This window comes from Siniperca chuatsi, linkage group LG21, assembly GCF_020085105.1.
Source record: "Siniperca chuatsi isolate FFG_IHB_CAS linkage group LG21, ASM2008510v1, whole genome shotgun sequence".
Classification (NCBI taxonomy): Eukaryota; Metazoa; Chordata; class Actinopteri; order Centrarchiformes; family Sinipercidae; genus Siniperca; species Siniperca chuatsi.
Window position 1 is genome coordinate 13,229,473 of NC_058062.1, and position 18,563 is coordinate 13,248,035.

General features: G+C 38.7%; 3 protein-coding genes across 4 annotated transcripts; 1 reads left to right on the forward strand and 2 right to left on the reverse strand.

Moving 5' to 3' along the window:
- Nucleotides 1-668: 668 nt before the first annotated feature.
- anks4b (ankyrin repeat and sterile alpha motif domain containing 4B) lies at nucleotides 669-5,110 on the reverse strand. Its single transcript, XM_044181809.1, has 2 exons — nucleotides 4,675-5,110; nucleotides 669-2,855 (listed from the first exon to the last, which is right to left on the reverse strand). Exons 1-2 carry the CDS (start codon nucleotides 4,833-4,835, stop codon nucleotides 1,727-1,729), a joined length of 1,290 nt encoding a protein of 429 aa, XP_044037744.1. The 5' UTR covers nucleotides 4,836-5,110; the 3' UTR covers nucleotides 669-1,726.
- Nucleotides 5,111-6,917: 1,807 nt separating this feature from the next.
- On the forward strand, nucleotides 6,918-14,538 carry LOC122869366 (peroxisomal membrane protein PMP34). Its single transcript, XM_044182301.1, has 9 exons — nucleotides 6,918-7,261; nucleotides 7,422-7,482; nucleotides 7,915-7,981; nucleotides 8,431-8,585; nucleotides 9,023-9,139; nucleotides 9,245-9,390; nucleotides 10,432-10,527; nucleotides 11,689-11,771; nucleotides 11,883-14,538. The coding sequence occupies exons 1-9, from the start codon at nucleotides 7,187-7,189 to the stop codon at nucleotides 12,028-12,030; spliced, it is 948 nt and encodes a 315-aa protein (XP_044038236.1). The 5' UTR covers nucleotides 6,918-7,186; the 3' UTR covers nucleotides 12,031-14,538.
- On the reverse strand, nucleotides 14,324-18,547 carry dxo (decapping exoribonuclease). 2 transcript variants are annotated; one of them, XM_044182299.1, is made up of 7 exons: nucleotides 18,291-18,547; nucleotides 17,114-17,589; nucleotides 16,729-16,955; nucleotides 15,560-15,779; nucleotides 15,297-15,432; nucleotides 15,039-15,133; nucleotides 14,324-14,934 (listed from the first exon to the last, which is right to left on the reverse strand). In XM_044182299.1, the coding sequence occupies exons 2-7, from the start codon at nucleotides 17,578-17,580 to the stop codon at nucleotides 14,799-14,801; spliced, it is 1,281 nt and encodes a 426-aa protein (XP_044038234.1). In that variant the 5' UTR covers nucleotides 17,581-17,589; nucleotides 18,291-18,547; the 3' UTR covers nucleotides 14,324-14,798. The 2 variants fall into 2 exon arrangements, with proteins under 2 accessions (XP_044038234.1, XP_044038235.1); XM_044182300.1 differs by lacking the exon at nucleotides 18,291-18,547 and having other exon boundaries at nucleotides 16,729-16,947; nucleotides 17,114-17,255.
- Between the last annotated feature and the right edge of the window lie 16 nt (nucleotides 18,548-18,563).

Sequence of the window (18,563 nt, forward strand, 5' to 3'; positions counted from 1 at the left end):
TGTCTGCCCTGAGGGAGCAGAAAAATATTTCAGGGGATCCTGTTGTTACAGTCAACACACACCATCATTTATCTATGTAGTTTTATTTGTGTTCATATTAGTTGTTTTCAACTCTTACTGACTCTGTGCGTAACACCTTTTGCCATTGTGTGTGTCTGTGTACATTAATGCATATATGTATGTTTAACCCTACTGCAATGACAATGAACTTGAATGTGCTTGAGCATCTGGTGAACCAACTCCGAAGAAAAATAACCTTTTTGTCTGAAAACAGCTGCCTGGTGTGTCTGGATTTTTGCCTTTGACTCCCCGGTACATTTCTGACCATCACACTGACAACAATCAAACCAGACAAGTCATCAGGTGGAGGTTTTCTAACTAAACTTAGAATAAGACCTAAATCTGGTTAGCACAATTCTTTATGCTGTCAAATTGGTGAATTTATTTTTTACTTGCAGTGAGCAGTTGAGCTCTTATGACCACCATACTTATCCCTAAAATGTAATGGTTTACCTTGTAGGGACCAACTTTCCGTCCCCAAATGAAAGGTGAGTCCCCACAACGTGACTGTGTGACCAGATTTATGTCCCCACAACGTCATAAATACTTGTAGACACATATATATGCATCAGAGAATATTAAATTGGAAACATTATTTTGCACACATATTTTATTTATTTGACAATTATGTTGTCAACAGTCAAAATAATAATTAAAAAACATAAAACAGCACAACCAAATCAGCCACTGATCCTGTGATTCTGTACCAAAACATCTCTTGTTTTTGTCTACACAGTGATATATTGTGGATTTAAGATCGAGTCGCTGGACATGTGTGTTATAATTTTCTTTTTCAACCAGATTTGTGGAGGCTATTGTTGACATTGATTGATCAATTATTATCAATATTACTGATATCATCTCCATGGCGATGGCAGCACGTGCAGATGTGGCCATCAAACTTTGCTACATTTTTGTTTTAATTTGGGGGGTTTTCACTTCACTGTTATTACTGAAGCACAAATAATCTATGACAGGAATAATGGATTAAGTGCAGCACATCCTGGGCAGATCACTGCCCAAGGCATCTTCCGACCACCCAGCCAGTCCAGCTGGCACCCTCGGGAGCAATTTGGGGTTCAGTGTCTTGTTTGTTAGATTTTGCCAAGGACACTTCGACATGTGGGCTGGGGGAAGCCGGGATCGAACCGCAGACCTTCTGATTGGTGGACAACCCATTCTACCACTAATTTAAAACAAATTTAAAAAATGCACTATAGTATTATTACTTTCTGGGTGTATACATGTAGCCTACAGGCAAAATATGTACATAACTGTATATATTGTTATTTTATTTTATTCTATTCTAAATTCAAATATTTGTGCATATGTTCTGTTTCCGTGTAGCATGAAGAGGCTAAAACTTACATTTCATTGTGCAGCCCTGTGTCAACTAAAGGACTTTCCTCCATATTGTAGGTCCTGACACTCCTGTCACGCTGTTTGTAATTAATAATTGGTTATATCATTCATTATACTGAGTATTGAAGGTGTTGTTCCACGGTCATAGAGTAGAAGTTTGATCACACTGAATTGTGGAAATTGTTGTTGGAGAAATAGTTTAGATAGAATCATCTTTGTTTTATACAGAAAATCAAACTATTGGTTTTATTTACAAAAGATACTGCCTCATTTTATTATAAATCACTGTTCATGTTCTTTAAGATCACAGGCAGCTGTCCTTCATGACGCCAGGTGTCTCCAGTGCATTCTTTCTGCGAGCAACCGCTTCCAAGATCTTCTTCCTGGGGCCCAGCTGGATGCGAATGCCTTTCAGGTCTTCGTCAGAGCAAAGCATTAGCGCCTCCAGGTCCAGGTGCTCTCTGCTGAAGGCAAGGGTGAACTCTGGCAAGGATATGGCAGACAGGAACGCATCTAAAGGAGAGGTTTCCTCATCTTCATCATCATCCAGTCCCAGATCTTCCTGATCCCAGGGCAGATCACCATTCCCCTCAAAGCCAGCAGCGTCTTCACCTGCATCAAACAACTCGTTCTGAATGAGGTAGCCGAGACTTTCGTTGTTCCCACTGGGGATGTCCTCTGCCTCCAGCCCCATCCTCTTCATGAAAATCAGACCTCCAAGGCCGGGCCGGTTGAAGATGGACTGCTTGACTGCGCCTGGTTCTTTGTTGTCATCATCCTCGAAGCCTGCCGTTTCTTCTTCGTCTAACATGTTCTCATCCTGCTCATTGAAGACATCCAGAAACTCTGGCTTCTCAGACTCTCCACTCTCTTGTTTGAGGAAAATAACGTTCCCATCCCCTCCTGATCTCTGCAGCGTGCCTTTATCTTTCTTCCCGAGCTTCCTCTGGAGTGTGCCTTTAACCCTGGCTGAAAGAGAGCCAGATTTATCAACAGCAATAAGCCTGGAGAACTGCTCATTGACGCTGGTCACGGTACCACCGTTTGAGAGTGCTGATGCCATGCTGGCCTCTGAGACAGACCCAGTACTGCCTGCTCCACGGTGCATTTTATCCATCTTGCTCTGGTGTTTCTTCTTCACCTTCTCACAGAGTTTCACACGCCTCTCTGCTTCTTTGATGGCCTCCTTCTTTAGATTTGCGACCTTCTTGGGGTTTTGGTTGGTCTGCTGCGAGGCGGAAGCGTCTAGGAAGCGTACACAGTCCATGCGGTCACGAGAAGCAGCAACATCCATCGCTGTGTGGAATTCATTGTCCAGTGCAAAAAGGTTGGCTCCGAAGTTGACCAGAAAGCTGAGGATGTGCATGTGGCCGTTAGCCGCAGCATGATGCAACGGTGTGTTTCCCCAGATGTCACTCTTATTGGGGTCTCCTCTGTATGACACAGGAGAAAGATTTGATTTAAAGTAATGATCTGCAACTTTATTTGTTTTTGCCACTCTATTACTGATTGATACCATTTGATGTGATTTATTAATAGACTATTAAACACACGAGTTCAAGGGACAACACAATAAAGAATAAGAATAAAATATTATAAACTATATTATAAAATTAAACAATAGAATCTTCCTCAGTCCAATCTAATCCAAAACTTAAATGTTCACATCAATACACTCAAATACAACAAAAACAGAGTTTAGTTGTAAAAATTCATTAATGTAAAAGTGAAGTTTACTTCATAAATAAGCTCTGACCTGATGTTTGAAAGTCTGTTTCTTGTCAACTTACTATGTAATATAACTATTCTACAATACAGCACAAGTGTAAGAAAAAAAAAACTTTATCAAAAGAAAATAACAAATCCCCAAAAAGTGACTCTTCAAGCCCGTAGTAAGTGAAATGTGGGGAAAATGGCACTCGAAGAGAGGAGATCCAATGTGGTTTGCCGTGGTTTATTTTTTTCAGACTGCTAGATTTTGCTGTTGTTTATTTGTCACAGTATATGTATGGCACAGTGAGTGTCTTTATTATTTTGCTGGGCTAACTTTACAGTTACATCACCAGGTAAGACCAATAATGGCCAATAGTTTGTTTTTGTCAGTTAAGTCATGGCTCAGTTTGCAAGTTAATGGAATAGTTTGACATTCTGAAAAATACACTTTGCTTTCCTACCGAGAGTTAACGTTAGACGTCTGTGTGGTAAATATAAAGCTGGAGCCAGCTTAGCATAAAGTCTGAAAACAGGGTAAAACAGTTAGCTATAATAGTTGGCTCTGTCTAAAAGGTAACAAAATTTTGTTTTGGTTTTGTTAGCAGACAGCTGTCAAGTCTTTCATCTGAAAAATATACTCACAACATGTAACAAAACAGTACTAAACAAGGATTAAGATAATTGGTAAACTATTAAGATTTAAAGTCCTCCAGTGCTGTGCCTCATTTTCACAGCCATAAAAGTCTTGATTGCTGTATTCCTCCAACAACTTAAGTCATAAATCCAGCTCATGCTGGCTATGACCAAAGCGGAAATGATTCAGTTAATTCTGGTCACGTAGGTGAGACGTGCGTCACGCCCTACTAAATATCCTCCAAACATCTTTTCTGAACCTAATTTTTTCATTAAGAATTTGTGCTAGATTTTCTAGTCTTTTGTTGTGTTGAATAAGGGATGGAGGTGGGGGTGGCGGGGCTAGATAAAGGGCTCTTTTGTTTTACAGGATGGCTTTGGCTGATTAAACACTTGGATCAGCTCATGGGAGAGAGTCGTCTAAAGAGGGGAATGAAGAGGTTTTAGCTCATTATATCACAGTGAACGACATGTGAACACCAACACGTGTTGTCAAAACCCAGATGAAGTCCTAAATAACTGATGCACAGTATGAAAATGCATAAAAGACATTATTTTTCAGCCATAAAATTCACTGGACAATATGCAAACCATCGTTCTGTGAACACTATTTATGGTTCTGCTATATGTATTTTAGTTTAGTTTAGTTTTTGGGCATTATACATATAATAGTAGAATTTGCATTAAAATGTACTGTATATATTTCTATGTCTTAATGTAACAATATAGCCAAACTGATCTGTCAGGCTTGGCATACTTTCTTTGGGATATCAAAACATTTGAATAAACTTCAGAGCACTAAGGTAATAATCACTGAGATAAAGCTCGCTATGGCCAAAGGTTATTTCAGTATTTGGTATATGTGTGATGAAGCACAGGTGATAGAGAGGAGTGTATCATGCTTACTCTCTGCTGCATATGAGCTGAAGAGCATCGACATGTCCATGGAAAGCAGCCAGTAAGGTGGGAGTCATGCCATCCTCATCCGCAGTGTTCAGGTCCTTCCTCGTGGCCTCCTTCAAGAGGTCCAAGTATCCATCAATCGCTGCTTTGTGGTACCTAGACATCTCTTAAAAGAACAGAAAAGGTCAAGGCAAATCTATCACTTTCTTCTCTTTTTCCCCCCACTCCCGTCGGACGCACGGCCTGAAGCGACTGCAGACCCGAGCAAACAAAGTGATCACTGGGCGTCAACACATCAGCAGCACAGAGCCATAAAACAAAAGCAAAGTCCAGTTCACTGCCGTCAGCTGCACAATTTCCTGAAACACCATCACTGCTCGAGATCGTTACTTAAAATTTCATTATTAAATGTGATAGATTTCCAGTGTTATAAGTACAATTTTGAGGCACTTTCCACTACTTTATACTTATACTCTTATATTTCAGAAGGAAATATTGTAGCCTACTTTTACTCCACTACATTTATTTTACAGCTATAGTTACTGATTACTTTACAAATTTTACATACAAAAAACAATCACCTTATAAAATATGATGCTTTATTGGTGATTAAGGTGCCCAACACAGTATATATAGAGTATGTAGAGTGAGTTAAAATTCCCCCCATCTTGACCAGCTACAATATTTAAGTACTCCTTACATGCAAATGCATCAATAATAATTCACCAAATGTAGGCTAATATATATAATAACCCACTGTGCAATGAGCACTTTTACATTTGATACTTTAGGTAGGCCTATGCTACTTTGTTGATACTATTTCTATAGTTTTACTGAAGTAAAATTTTGAATGGGGGACTTTTACTTGTTATGGAGTATTTTTACATTGTGATATTTTCAGTGGTGGAAGATGTTTGGATCTTTTACTGCAGTAAAAGGAGCATAACCACGATATAAAAATACTCAAGTATATGGTATGTAATTACAGTCAAATAAATGTAGTGAAATGTAGTAAAACCTCAAAATTGTACTTATGTTCAGTACTTGAATAAATGTAGCTTAGTTACATTCCACCACTGGTTAAAAACAAGAAGGCAGTGAAAACTTTTATAACTTATAAATATTGTTATGCACATATTGTATTACTTTAATTAATTCATTTATTTTATTATCTTTATATTTTTATTTAAACGCTATATCCCTAGAATTATCAGTTTCGTATACATATATATGAGTGTATGTAATCATTGTTTTGTTAATCAAGTTTTGTTTTTGTTTTTTAAAGTCAGCAAGCAAGCTAAAAAAATTACAAAAAACTTCCAAAAAGTTTAATGTATTATAGCAAAATCAGTTACATCTTTTAAATCCCTTCTAAAAACACACTTTTATAAACTGGCTTTTATGTGAACTTGTATGTGTAGTTTTTGATCTGTTAACTTAATAGTATCTGTTTCTTTGGTGTATTTTTTAGCTGTATCTGTATACCTCATATATTACCTTTATTTTTATCCTGTATTGCTACTGTTTTGGATTTTACTGTATGTAAAGCACTTTGTAAACATTGTTTTTAGAAAAGTGCTATACAAGTAAAGTTATTAGGACCCGAGCAGCTGCTGCGAGGTCCCTATTGAAACTAAAGGAATTATTATTATTTGCCACACCCATTCACATTTTTCAGGGCCTAAACGTGCCCGAAAGACTTGAAGAAAAATTTTATGTTTTCTTGCGCATGGGTGTGGCAAAATGGCTCCATAGCGCCCCCTAAAGAGCAGCCCCCATGGGACGTTTCACCTCAATGTACGAAATTTGGGAGGCAAATGTTTCATGTCCAGACGTGAAAACCCCCTCCTGGACCCTAAACCCAACAGGAAGTCATTTTGAATTTAGTGGTCATTTAGTGGTTTTACACATCCTGTACTTTAACGAACTCCTCCCAGAGAATTAATCGGATCGACTCCAAATTTGGGCAGCATCTAGAGACCTTCATGATGAAGAGTTATCAAAAGCTTGAGTTTTCGTTGAAGGGGTGTTCGGGGCCCGTTCATCGCTGCTTGCAGCTTAAATTATTATTATTATTATTATTATTATTATTATTATTATTATTATTATTATTATTTCTGTTATTTTCATTCTTTTTTATTCACTGCTCCACCCTCCAATCCAGTAGGTGGTTGTGGTGCATCTTTATGGCTGGTTACGCGCCAACAGAAGAAGAAGAAGAAGAAGAAGAAGAAGAAGAAGAAGAAGAAGAAGTAGTCATCATCATCATCATCAACAACCCGGCTCAACCAATGAATGGGGACTGGGAGGAAACATTGCTCGACAGTTTGCTACATTTCTACTTCCTTTGGGCTTATAAACATTATGGCGTCGTAGCGTAGCTGAGAATAAGTCCCCAAACATTTCCGCAGCTAGAAAAACCAGACCAACCACTGACTTTAGCCACCTCCTCTCGGGTCGCTCTGTGAGTACTTTCCGGTGTCCTGTGTGGTCTGACCGGGGAGAAGCTGCAGATATGTCCGACAACGGTGGCTTGGCTGTCGGCCTTCTGTCTTACGAGACGCTGGTTCACGCTGTGGCAGGTGCAATGGTGAGCAGACATGAAGTGCAGTGAGCGGACATGGTCTGTGCCTGGTCTTGTCTTACCAGCTTGATGCTAGCAGTGCTGGTATCGTAGAAACAGCTCTCTTATTGTTTGTTTAGTTGTTTGAATCAGTAACATGACAACATGAGTGAGCTTTGTCTTTTAGGGGAGTGTGACAGCCATGACCGTCTTCTTTCCTTTGGACACAGCCAAAAGCAGACTGCAAGGTGAGTTGGAGGTCTTACCTGCACTTAGGACACCTTTTAAGAAGCAGCTCAAGTCTCACCTGTTTAGACTGGCCTTCCTGTCATTTTTATTTATTTATGTTTATGTTGTTTTATATGTCTGTTGCCTTATTTTTTTCTTGAGACCCCCCCTGCCTAATGAACACCCTTGTGCCAGTTTGTTACTCTGTTTCAGAGTTTCTGTTGTAAATAATAATAAAAAAAGAAGTCTCAAGCTCAAGCTGAGATAACCATGATGCAGTGGTGGAAAGTAACTTAGTACATTCACTCAAGTACTGCATTTAAGCACAATTTTGAGGTATTTGTGCTTTATTTGAGTATTTCCATTTTCTGCTACTTTTATACTTCTCCTCTACTACATTTCTACTACTACAGAGTGAAATATTGTAATTTTTACTCCACTTTGTTTTTCAGTGGATGAGAAGCGAAAATCTAACTCTACCCCCATCATCCTGGCTGAGATAGCAAAGGAAGAAGGCCTGTAAGTAGTAGTAGTTTTGAGCTACAGTATTGCACAGACTGCTGGGTTAAAGTTATACCAAGTTATGACTTGTTTTGTCCTTAAATACAAGCCTCTTGGTTTGATTGGAGCATCTTTATTTATTTATCGAAAATGCCAAAAATTCTCTGGTTCCAGCTTCTCATGTGGGAATATTTGCTAGTTTTCCAAGTCTTCTATTGAAATAAACTGAATTTCTTTGGAGTTTTGGACTGTTAGTCAAACAAAACAAGCTGTTTAAACAGAAAGTAAGATTTTATAGACCAGGTGATTAGAGAAAGTAATCACTAGATTAATAGCTAATGAAAATAAGTGTAAAATAGTTGCAGCCCTAATCTAAACCATTACCGGCCCACTCATGTTTAAGCTGATGGCTGTGGCCACATGACTGCACACTTACTATTCAAATGAATCTCCACCACTTCTCCCAGTCAGTCTCTGTACAGAGGCTGGTTACCAGTCATCTCCAGCCTCTGCTGCTCCAACTTTGTCTACTTCTACACCTTCAACACGCTGAAGAAGCTGACGGCATCCGGTCCAGGCAAGTCCAGCCCCAGCAAAGACCTGCTCATGGGGGTCGTATCAGGTAAACACACATACAGTAAAACTAATAATTATTAATGAACTAATGGCAACCATCAAGCCCTAAAGATGTTAACTGAAGAGCTTAAAGGTGCCCTGCAGAGTTTTCTTGTAAAAGAACAAAGTCCAGAACTCAGATATATTCAGTTTACATATAAAACTGAGAAAAGCAGCAAATCCTCACATCAGAGAGTGATGATTAATTTTCTGTTGATTGATGATTAATCGACTGATTGTTTCAGCTCTAAGTTACAGCCATGTTTGCTTGCTAGTACTCTTCTTCCCTGTTTTTGTTGACACATTACAGCCGTTATTGGCAGGGATGTGTATCACTACCACTCATAAAACAGCTGCTCCATAGAGCTTCTAGAGGTCAAAAACTCCTCAAGGTGCCTTATTTAAAAACAATTCAAGAAAGCTAACAATCTGTTGTTCATGCAGGGGTGGTGAATGTGATTCTGACCACTCCCATGTGGGTGGTCAACACTCGACTGAAGCTGCAGGGAGCAAAGTTCAGAAACGAAGACCTCCAGCAGACCCAGTACAGGGGCATATTTGGTGTGTGATATACTATATATATATATCTGTATTATAGTTCAGACATGCTTTTTGTTGTTACTGCACAGTTGTAAAACCCTGCTGTGTTTGGGCTTTCTTTCTCAGATGCTTTCTCACAGATCATAGCCAATGAGGGTGTAGGAACTCTGTGGAACGGCACTCTGCCCTCTCTCATCCTCGTCCTCAACCCGGCCGTACAGTTCATGTTTTATGAGGCCTTGAAGAGGAAGGCAGGGAGAGGAGGGAAGAAGGTGAGAAGGACACAAGAAAGATTCTGTTCTGTAGAATACTACATTATCTCAGTGATCAGTCAGCCTTTTTCAGCTGTAGTCAAGAAAGCTTTAGCTAACATTAAACTTTGAACTAGATCAATGTACTTACCAAAAGGGAATAAGCATCCTCCCGTGGAGGAGGGGAACAACATGTTTAACAGGATAGAGACTCTGCAAAGCTACGGCTACATGTTCTGTTTCTTTTTCCACATCTTCTTTCTTCATTGCCTACAATTAATTGTGGAGTGGTAAAAACCAACAATTTTTATTTTTATTGTAAGAGAAAGTTGCCGTTCAAAACTTTCAAGCCTTAAGGGCTGTGATCTGGGAGAATCCCACTTATTTGGAGCACACAGCAGAGTGGAAAAGACTAAGAGTCTCCGCCATGCTAGCGGCTCTGCAAGGCTGTACTTATGCACAGCGGTGCTTTAAGCTAAATGTAATGTTAGCATGCTAACATGCTTATGATTAGCTGGTATAATGTTTACCGTGCTCACCATCTTAGTTGTACATATTAGCATGCTAACATTTGCTAATCAGCACTAAAGACAGAGGACAACTGACACTGATGGAATGTCATTAGACTTGCAGGTGTTGTACATAAACTAAAATATTGGAGAAATTAAAATTTTGACATGCTGGTGGCACTAGAGGAAAAGTCAGGGATCACCAAAGTTAGTATGATTCATCCTCTGGGGACCATGAATGTCTGTATGGCAATTCATCCAGTAGTTGTTGAGATATTTTAGTCTGGACCGAAAGTGGTGAACCGGCCGGCTGACCGACAGACCGACATTGCCATCCCTAAAGCCATGCTGCTAGCATGGCTAAAATGAATTTTGATTGTGTTGATTTGTGTAATATGTGGGTCATTTTGGCTACTAATGACCCACTGTTCATTTTATGTTTATATAGTCAAATCATATTTGTAGGAAAACTTCAATCATTAGTCATGGTCAACTGTAACAATTAGTGAAAACATTGTGTATGAGTGGGTGAAATCTTTGTCTCCTACCACAGATATCCTCAGCAGAGATCTTTCTCATTGGAGCCATTGCCAAGGCCATTGCTACCACTGTGACATATCCTCTTCAGACAGTTCAGGCCATCCTGAGGGTAAATACTGTGTTATATAAACTTTCACCATTTTACACGCTTACTTTTCCAAGATGTCTTACAAATTAGCCACTGTTAAAGGATAAGCCTGGTGATATTCTATATATTACAAACAACAATAACTTGTTTCTTCTTAAAAGAGTTTCCTGTAAAGCCCAACCCGGATATAAATTATTCCTCTGTGCCATAGATGTCATTGATGTCCAAAAAAACACAAAGACATCAGTGCATGTTTCTACAAAAACTCTGCTGGTCTGGTCTCTGCTGGTTGCCGGGTAACTATTTCTTGGTCTGGACCAGTTGCCTGGCAACCAGTGGCAACTCCTTTTACTGGTCCCGACCAAGAAATAGTCCGACAACAGTACCAACCCATAAAATGGTGATTTGCCGTTTTTACACTTTGGTTTTTGTAGTTGATTCACTTCGAATGAAGTGAACGATGAAGATGGGCGCACACACACCCTCCTGTTGCCGGAAATACTCACCAGCGTACTAAATGTGTATTAATCCGTGGCTGAAATTAGTCTCCAGGAAATACACTGTTTGAATAACATTTGTTAAAAACTACGATGTCCAGCTGTTTCAGGAAGTTATTTAGCCTTTTTAATTTTTTTTTAAATTTATTTTTTTAAATAAACCATATATTTGTGACCTGTTTTTAAAGAATTATGTCTTCAGTAGGAACAAATGTGTTTGGTGCTGAGTGCCAGGGTTCAGAATTGAGAAAGTATTGAGAGATGAAGTAAGGCATTGTTGGTTTTAGTCTTTTCATGGGATTTGTTGACAGTAACAAAAAGACAGAATATTTGCCCAGCCATATTTTAATGTGTGTAGAAAACATTTGTTGATGGCAAGAGAAGAATAAAGCATTTTTATCCGTGTTTAGTCATTATTGTAGAAAGAAAATCTTGTTTGGCTTTTGTACATAAAAATATAGAAAATCTATGCATAGAAGTTTAATAACATTTTAGGAGCTTAACAAGAAACTAATGAAGCCCCCTGTAATCACTATACATTGTAGACCATGCAGATGTTAGTGGTGCAGAATATTTTCAAAATCTCATGACAATGTCAGTTGTTTAATGGCATTCACAATGAGTAAAAAAACAAAACATCAAATCTCAAGGAATTAAGACAGCCTGCTTTATGCTTTCTCATCAGTTCGGCCAGTACAAAGGTGATGGCAGGGGTGGTGTGATCGGAAGCCTCTCAAACATTTTCTCCCTGCTCATGGACAGAATCAAGTGAGTGCAGCTACGAACATAAACACAAACGCAGTAAGTGACACAGTGAGCACACTGGTGAAGATGTCATGATAGCTGGTCATTAATATACATCTGTTGGCTTTATTACAGGAGGTATGGTGTTCTTGGTTTGTACAAAGGCCTGGAGGCCAAGCTGCTACAGACAGTGCTGACGGCTGCTCTCATGTTTGTTGTGTACGAGAAGATCACTGCTGCGACCTTCAAAGTCATGGGCCTGAATAAGAAACTGAAGCAGTGAACACACACCCACTTGAATACAGTACTGCATTAGTACACTCGTCATCAGTAGGTTTTATCAATGCCTACCGATGATGTGTTAATGCCAGGAATTGGTTCAGTTACATAAAGGTTGTAATAAGAGGTGGTACTGGTGCCTTTTAAGGCCACAGATTGCCACACTTGCCCAAAACATACACCATAACCAGAGTTTGGTGTAATACTTGTAATATCCTTGCTTTTTAACTGGGTCCATTTGTGCAGACGGACCTTGATTTTTCTCCACCAGTGAAGCTGAATTTTGTTACATTTTTATGGTAAAGGGAAGCAAATTAGTGCCCGACTGTATTCACAGACTGAAATGAGTAGCTTGTTGAATGCAGAGTTGAAGTGGCTCCTGTCTTAATGAAATTGACCTTTTTAGAGGTGAAATTAATGCACTTACTGAAAAAAGATCAAATGTAATCACTTTTTAAAGACATTCACCCGCCTACAATTGAAATCATATCTCACCATGAAGAGAGAGAAAAAACATAAGCTAAGATTTTAAAACTAGTTTGGAAAAACATGACATTATTTTGTACAGGAAAAGTTGGACAATTGGGGAAATACGGTTGTTTGCTTTCTTGTCAAGAGTTATGGTTAGATGAGAAGATTGATACCACTCATGTCTGTACCGTTAAGCTAAAGGTGAAACTACCACCAGCAGCTGGCTAACTTAGCATAGCACAAAGACTGGAAACTGGGGGAAACAGCTAGCCTGGCTCTGTCCAAAGTTAACAAAATCCAACTACCAGCAACTTGTTTGTTTGCTACCTTTTTGACAGAGCCAGGCTAGCTGTTTCCAATTGTTTCCAGTCTTTGTCCTAAGCTAAGTTAGCCAGCTGTGTTAGCTTCATATTTAACTATAACTGACATGAGAGTGGTATTAATCTTCAGGGGTTTGCTGCAAATGATAACCAATAAGGTACCTACTTAGCTAGGTATTGCCTTGATCTAAGCTACTGGACCATTTTTTACACATTCTGTCTTATGTTTTAACTGTGAATTTAACTGAGTTTGATAGAAACTTCATAAAAGTTGTGCTTACTTAAGATGTTGTTATTATTACACACAGGCATTAGCAGTAATAACAATAACGGGTTAAAGGGAGAAAAGTGCAGAGCTCCCAATCATATTTACAGATTTGTGTGGAAAAGCTGCACCTACTTTTCCAGTTCCAGGTTTTGATTTTAACATTTATAATATATTAAGTAAAAAAGAATTTAATATAAATGGGAATGCATTTAACCCTGCACTGTTTGAGAGTAAAATTTACATGTGTACAAATACTGCAATAGGTGCTAAGTGCCATCTAAAAGTAAATGTCTAAGTAACTTCTAAATTTGATGACGAAAGACTGTACTATGAACTGATCTAAGTGCTTTAATGACGTTAATGATTTACACAAACCCATGATGCACTTAGCTATCTTCATGATTGTATCGGCCAGTTTGAACATTTTGTAACGCAGGTGTCTTCCATTATTTACCTCAGTGTCCTGTTTTGTGCAGTCAGTGCTTGCAGTAATTTACAATATTTGTTTATCACAGTACTCTTTTTCTGATTTGGTGAATGGATATTTCTGCTGCCTTTCATCTTAAAACCAGTTGAAAGTTGATGTACTCCTTTTGTTGCTGTTTAACTGGTTGTTTAATGTGTGAGTTCATTACAAGAGGTGTTGCTCTCAATATTACTTTGTAACATTTTAGTGGTGTAGCCTCATTGAAAATAGTGAGGATACTGACTCACACACCTGCTGTCCACAGGAACACCATATATGTGCGTATCAGTGGACTGTGTACTCACTACAAAATTGTGTACAAAAATGTTCCTTTTTAAATTCATAATGTCAAATAAATGTATATTTCAAATTAGGAGAATTAAATGTAGCTTTCACTTCCTTCTGTTTAGTGTTGTAAAAGTTAGATACTGTCCACATTTCACATGTCAAAGGTGCGCTTTAATAACACTCAATTATAAGTCATTTAGGTGTGGGCAAAGGTGTTTGTGGAAAAAATAGACTAAAGAGTGAGGTAATAAATGTCCAGGAAGGCAGAAAATTGAGACTGCCCCGGAAAGAAAATAACATACTCTGATGATAGCAGGTGTGTGAAAAAGAATTAAGCCTGAACAAAGAAAATGTCACTAAGTCAGGAGGACCAAATGATCTTTATTTAATAGTTAAAGAGCCGAAAGCTGGTGAATGTTGTCACTGTTAGTTATAAAACAATGGCAAAGGCAGTGACACATTTGGACAAGTTACTAGACTACACCTTCCTCACAATGACAGGACTTGACATTGCTGAAATGTTTTTTCTTAACAGTTTACATGAAAATATTTTGTAACTGCTGATGCAATACTTGAAGTCATCTTCATTTATTTACATCACAATTTTTTTTACATATTTTTGTTTCAATTAATATACCACTGTTTTGGGCTTTAAATTGTTTTAACCATGGAATAATAAAGTTTGAGAAACAATACTGACATCAGTAATTACTATTTTATTTAAAATCACCACATGGAAGATGAAAACAACATGGTTCAGTTCTTACTGCTGAACAAATAAAAGAAAAAAACCCGCCAGAGGATCATGTAGTAGCAATCAGTGATCAAAATAAATTCACACAGCCACTCTCAGAGGATGAAGTACGACTATACACATCAAATTACAATGTATTTTGGTAAACACTCCTCCATTGGAGGTCTGAATTAACAGTCCCAGTTGATCATGTCTGGGTTGTAAATCAGGACTGCTGGTGTGAGTCTTGACTACTGGTCATCTCCTCCACATACCAGTGTGGCAGGAAGGAATACTGGGAGTCCTTGTGGACGGAGTAGGTCACATCTCTGTGGGGCTCACGGGTGAACAAGTACACCACTCTGGAGGGAAAACAATAATGACTCATCAACAACACAGAGGGGATACAGTTTATTTGCTTAAAATTAAAAGAAGGTACACAAAATATTCTGTCATTGCAACTCACCTTGGATTGTCTTCAGTAGCTATACTCTTCACAAAAGACAGGAAATCACAACAAAAGTTCATACAGACTGTTGGCTTCCAGCAGTTGTGTTCATTCTGTCCAGAAGAAATATAGAAGACAAAAATTGCAAACATTTTGAATTAATCTTGTGAGCTGTTTTTTACACGTCCAATTATTTTTCCAAAATAGATTTCTCAATGCTTTGATATGTTTTTGAGGACCGGTTGTTTGTTTTCACTGTAAGCAACTACACTGTACCTTGATGAGATGTGAAATCTTAGAGATGGGAAAAGTCTCCACAGCGACAACCACTCCTTCATGATCCCGAAAACCTGCCACAACACGGGGGACTCCAGGGAGAAAAGACTGGGCCCACCACTTGAGCAGTTTGAACCTGAGGACCACCACCACCAAAATGAGGAAAAATCACTTTAAAACTGCTTGGAGTGGAAATCAAATATCCAACAAACAGCATAACATGAAAAAGTTGATTAAGTGATGTTTCACTGTTCATCATCTACCTGTGGAAGTTGCTGCGCTGTTTGGGGGCGTAGATCTCTGCAGAGGTCTTCAGCTCGACGTAACATGCAGGAGGAGCTGGAGCGTTGGGATCTTTATCCCGGCAGTCCACCTCACCAGAGAACAGGAGTCTGTGATCCGCGAGACGAGTTTGCACCACAGTGCAGAAGGCCTCATTAGTGTTAACCACTCCGCTTGGGTCAGGTAAACTGTGGACGTTATCTACAGGGATGGACAAAGGTGACACGTTATTATTTATACACCTGCTTATCACCGTATGTGCTTTAAATGATTTGGGTTTGTGTGTCAAATGTAATATAATGAGACAGACCGGTATGTATGGAAGCCCATTTCTGCCGGGAAAAGTAACAGATATAAAGTGAGAAATGTTAGGAATGATTTAAAAAATACTCATTTTAAGTCAAAACTATGTCAAACGTTTGGCCCTTTAAGTCAAAATTATGAAAAAACGTTTTACTACTACATAAAATTATCAAGTTATTATTATTATTACTAAGTCAAAACGACTTCAAGGTCAAAAATACGAGATACAAAGTCACAATTTTTACTTTTTAAAACCTTTGAATAGTACTTAATAATATTGAGTAATTATTAATATTACTAAGTCAAAACTTTGACTTGGGTCAAAATCAAGACAAAGCTTTGATTTTCTAAGTTCAAAGCTACTGATATACTAAGTCATAATTAAGTCAAAATGTTCCCTTTTCACTTACTAAGACATAATTTTGAGATAGTAAATCAAAATGATGACACTACATAAAAATACTGACTTGCTCATTATCTCAAAACTTTTGACTTTGAAGTCAAATTTCGTGACTTAACTTTTCTAATTTTGACCTGCTATCTCAAATCCGAGATAGTAAAGTGATGACTTAGTATCTTATAATTTTGAAATACCATGAGTAGTTTTATTTTTGTCATTAAGAAGATTTCACCTATTGTTTTCCTTTCCTGGAAGAAACGGGCTTCCACAGTTGTGACTAAATATAAAACCAAATGTTTTTATTGTGAGGCAATATGCTTGTGAAATATCATAGCAGAGCTGATGTAAGGCAGTTAATCAATATGATGAATGATCAGTGATCAAGGTTTGAAAGGAAACAAAGTTAACAGCATATTCTATAATACTCTATTGTATAAACCTACCCACCTGCACATGTGTATTGCTCGAACTTGTATCCCCAGTACATCATCTCTTCATGCCTCTCGGTGCGGTTCTCCCTGTCCCTGCGAGCAGCTTCTGTTTCCACCTCACTGATGTAAAGCGTGCCCCTGAACCTGGTGACCGCCAGCAACCAGCCCTCCCGTGTCTCATAGGGAGTGGTCAGCAGCCTGGTGAGATGACCACGCCATGTCACAAAGTCGACATCTAAAGCACTGGGAAGAGCACAGGTTGATCAAAGTATACGTGTCCAACAGGAAACACAGTTGTGGTTAGAGGTGGTTGGATTAGAGACTATAGATCACGAGTCTGTCTGTGTTGGTCCTATGTGGTGACCTGGACCTAAAAACAGTAAAATGACGATGACACTTACCATGATGAGGCTGTGGTCACCCTTGAGCTGAGCTTTGATCTATTCGCCAAGATCCAGCGTAGGATGTGGTCCAGCTTCTCCTTCACGCTCTCGTCTCTCTTTATAAAGCGGTCCTTGTATCCATCCCTCAGGTCAAAATTAGGATTTTTTTCAGGTTCCGCATAGTATCTCATTTGCCTGCTGTCATTGAAGAATCTACGCTCAGCGTCGAGGGAAAAACATCCTACTTCGACAGGTTGTTTGTACACAGGAAAGTCTCTTTCATATAGCTCCCTTCTGGTGCTCAAACCCTGAGAGCTGAGTGGGTTTTGCCCAGGAGTTGGCCCAGACTGATACTGGTGGTGGTGGTTTGATCTGAAGTGTTTATCCTCACAGTGATTTCTTCCATTGTCATCTCTCTCTCTTTTGTATGCTGACTTGCGGTTTTGGTAGCTGGAGTCGGGATTGAGGGATCTGCGGTGGTCCATTGCTACCTACTGTAGAGGGGGAAAGAGCAATGAAACTAAGTGATGACATTGATGATTATTCATCTTCTTGATAGTCTTGCTCTCCTGCAGGACAGCCAAAAAAAAAAAAATGCTGTGCCTAATCATCACTTGTGTTGTCATTAAAGAGACAGTGCTAACCTTTTTTATGCTGCTACTAGTGAAATAACTGCGCTATTTCTATATTGCAACTTCCTTATCTCATTTTATTTGTGATTATGTGATTGCGATTATGTCCCAATACACTTTGTAATTACTATTTGTGTATCGTGTATACAGTACCTTATATGCTTCATATTGAACGCAATATGTGTTCATAGTGTATATAGTATACTGGTTTTTAAGGTTACTTATCTGTTCTATTATGGATCTGTTCTTGTGCTGCTTTTTGCTGCTGTGACACTTGAATTTCCCTGCATGGGATCAACAAAGTGTATCTTATTTAACTTTAAATGCACCACAATTGTGTGTGTATGTGAATGCATACATATTCATAATGTGAAGACCTAAGTTAGACGTTTGTATTGGCGGCTGTGTAGAGGTGTGTGTCATTGTGTAAACAAACGCATGCAAATGAAGGTTTCCAAGTATATCTATTTTGTGTACTTCGTTTTGACAATGTGCATTTTCTTTGTCATTATTATAAAAATGCTTTTCAAAACTAAATTACCGGTAAATAAATGAAAACCTACCTTATTCAGCATACACAACAAAACTAGCTAACGTTAAGCTAACGATAAGTTTGTGTCAATGCCAAGTCAGCCACGATAATAAACAAGACTTTGTTTAAAAACGATATTATATGTTGCAGCATCTTTTCGAATTAACACAAAAAAGGCAAGAAAGAATACATAAAGTGTGTTTGGTCCGCTAGCTGGGTAGCTAACTAGCACTAAGGCTAACGCTAGAAACGGTTTAAAAAGAGCATCTTTGCTAACACCTAACGCTACTTCCGTATGCACTTT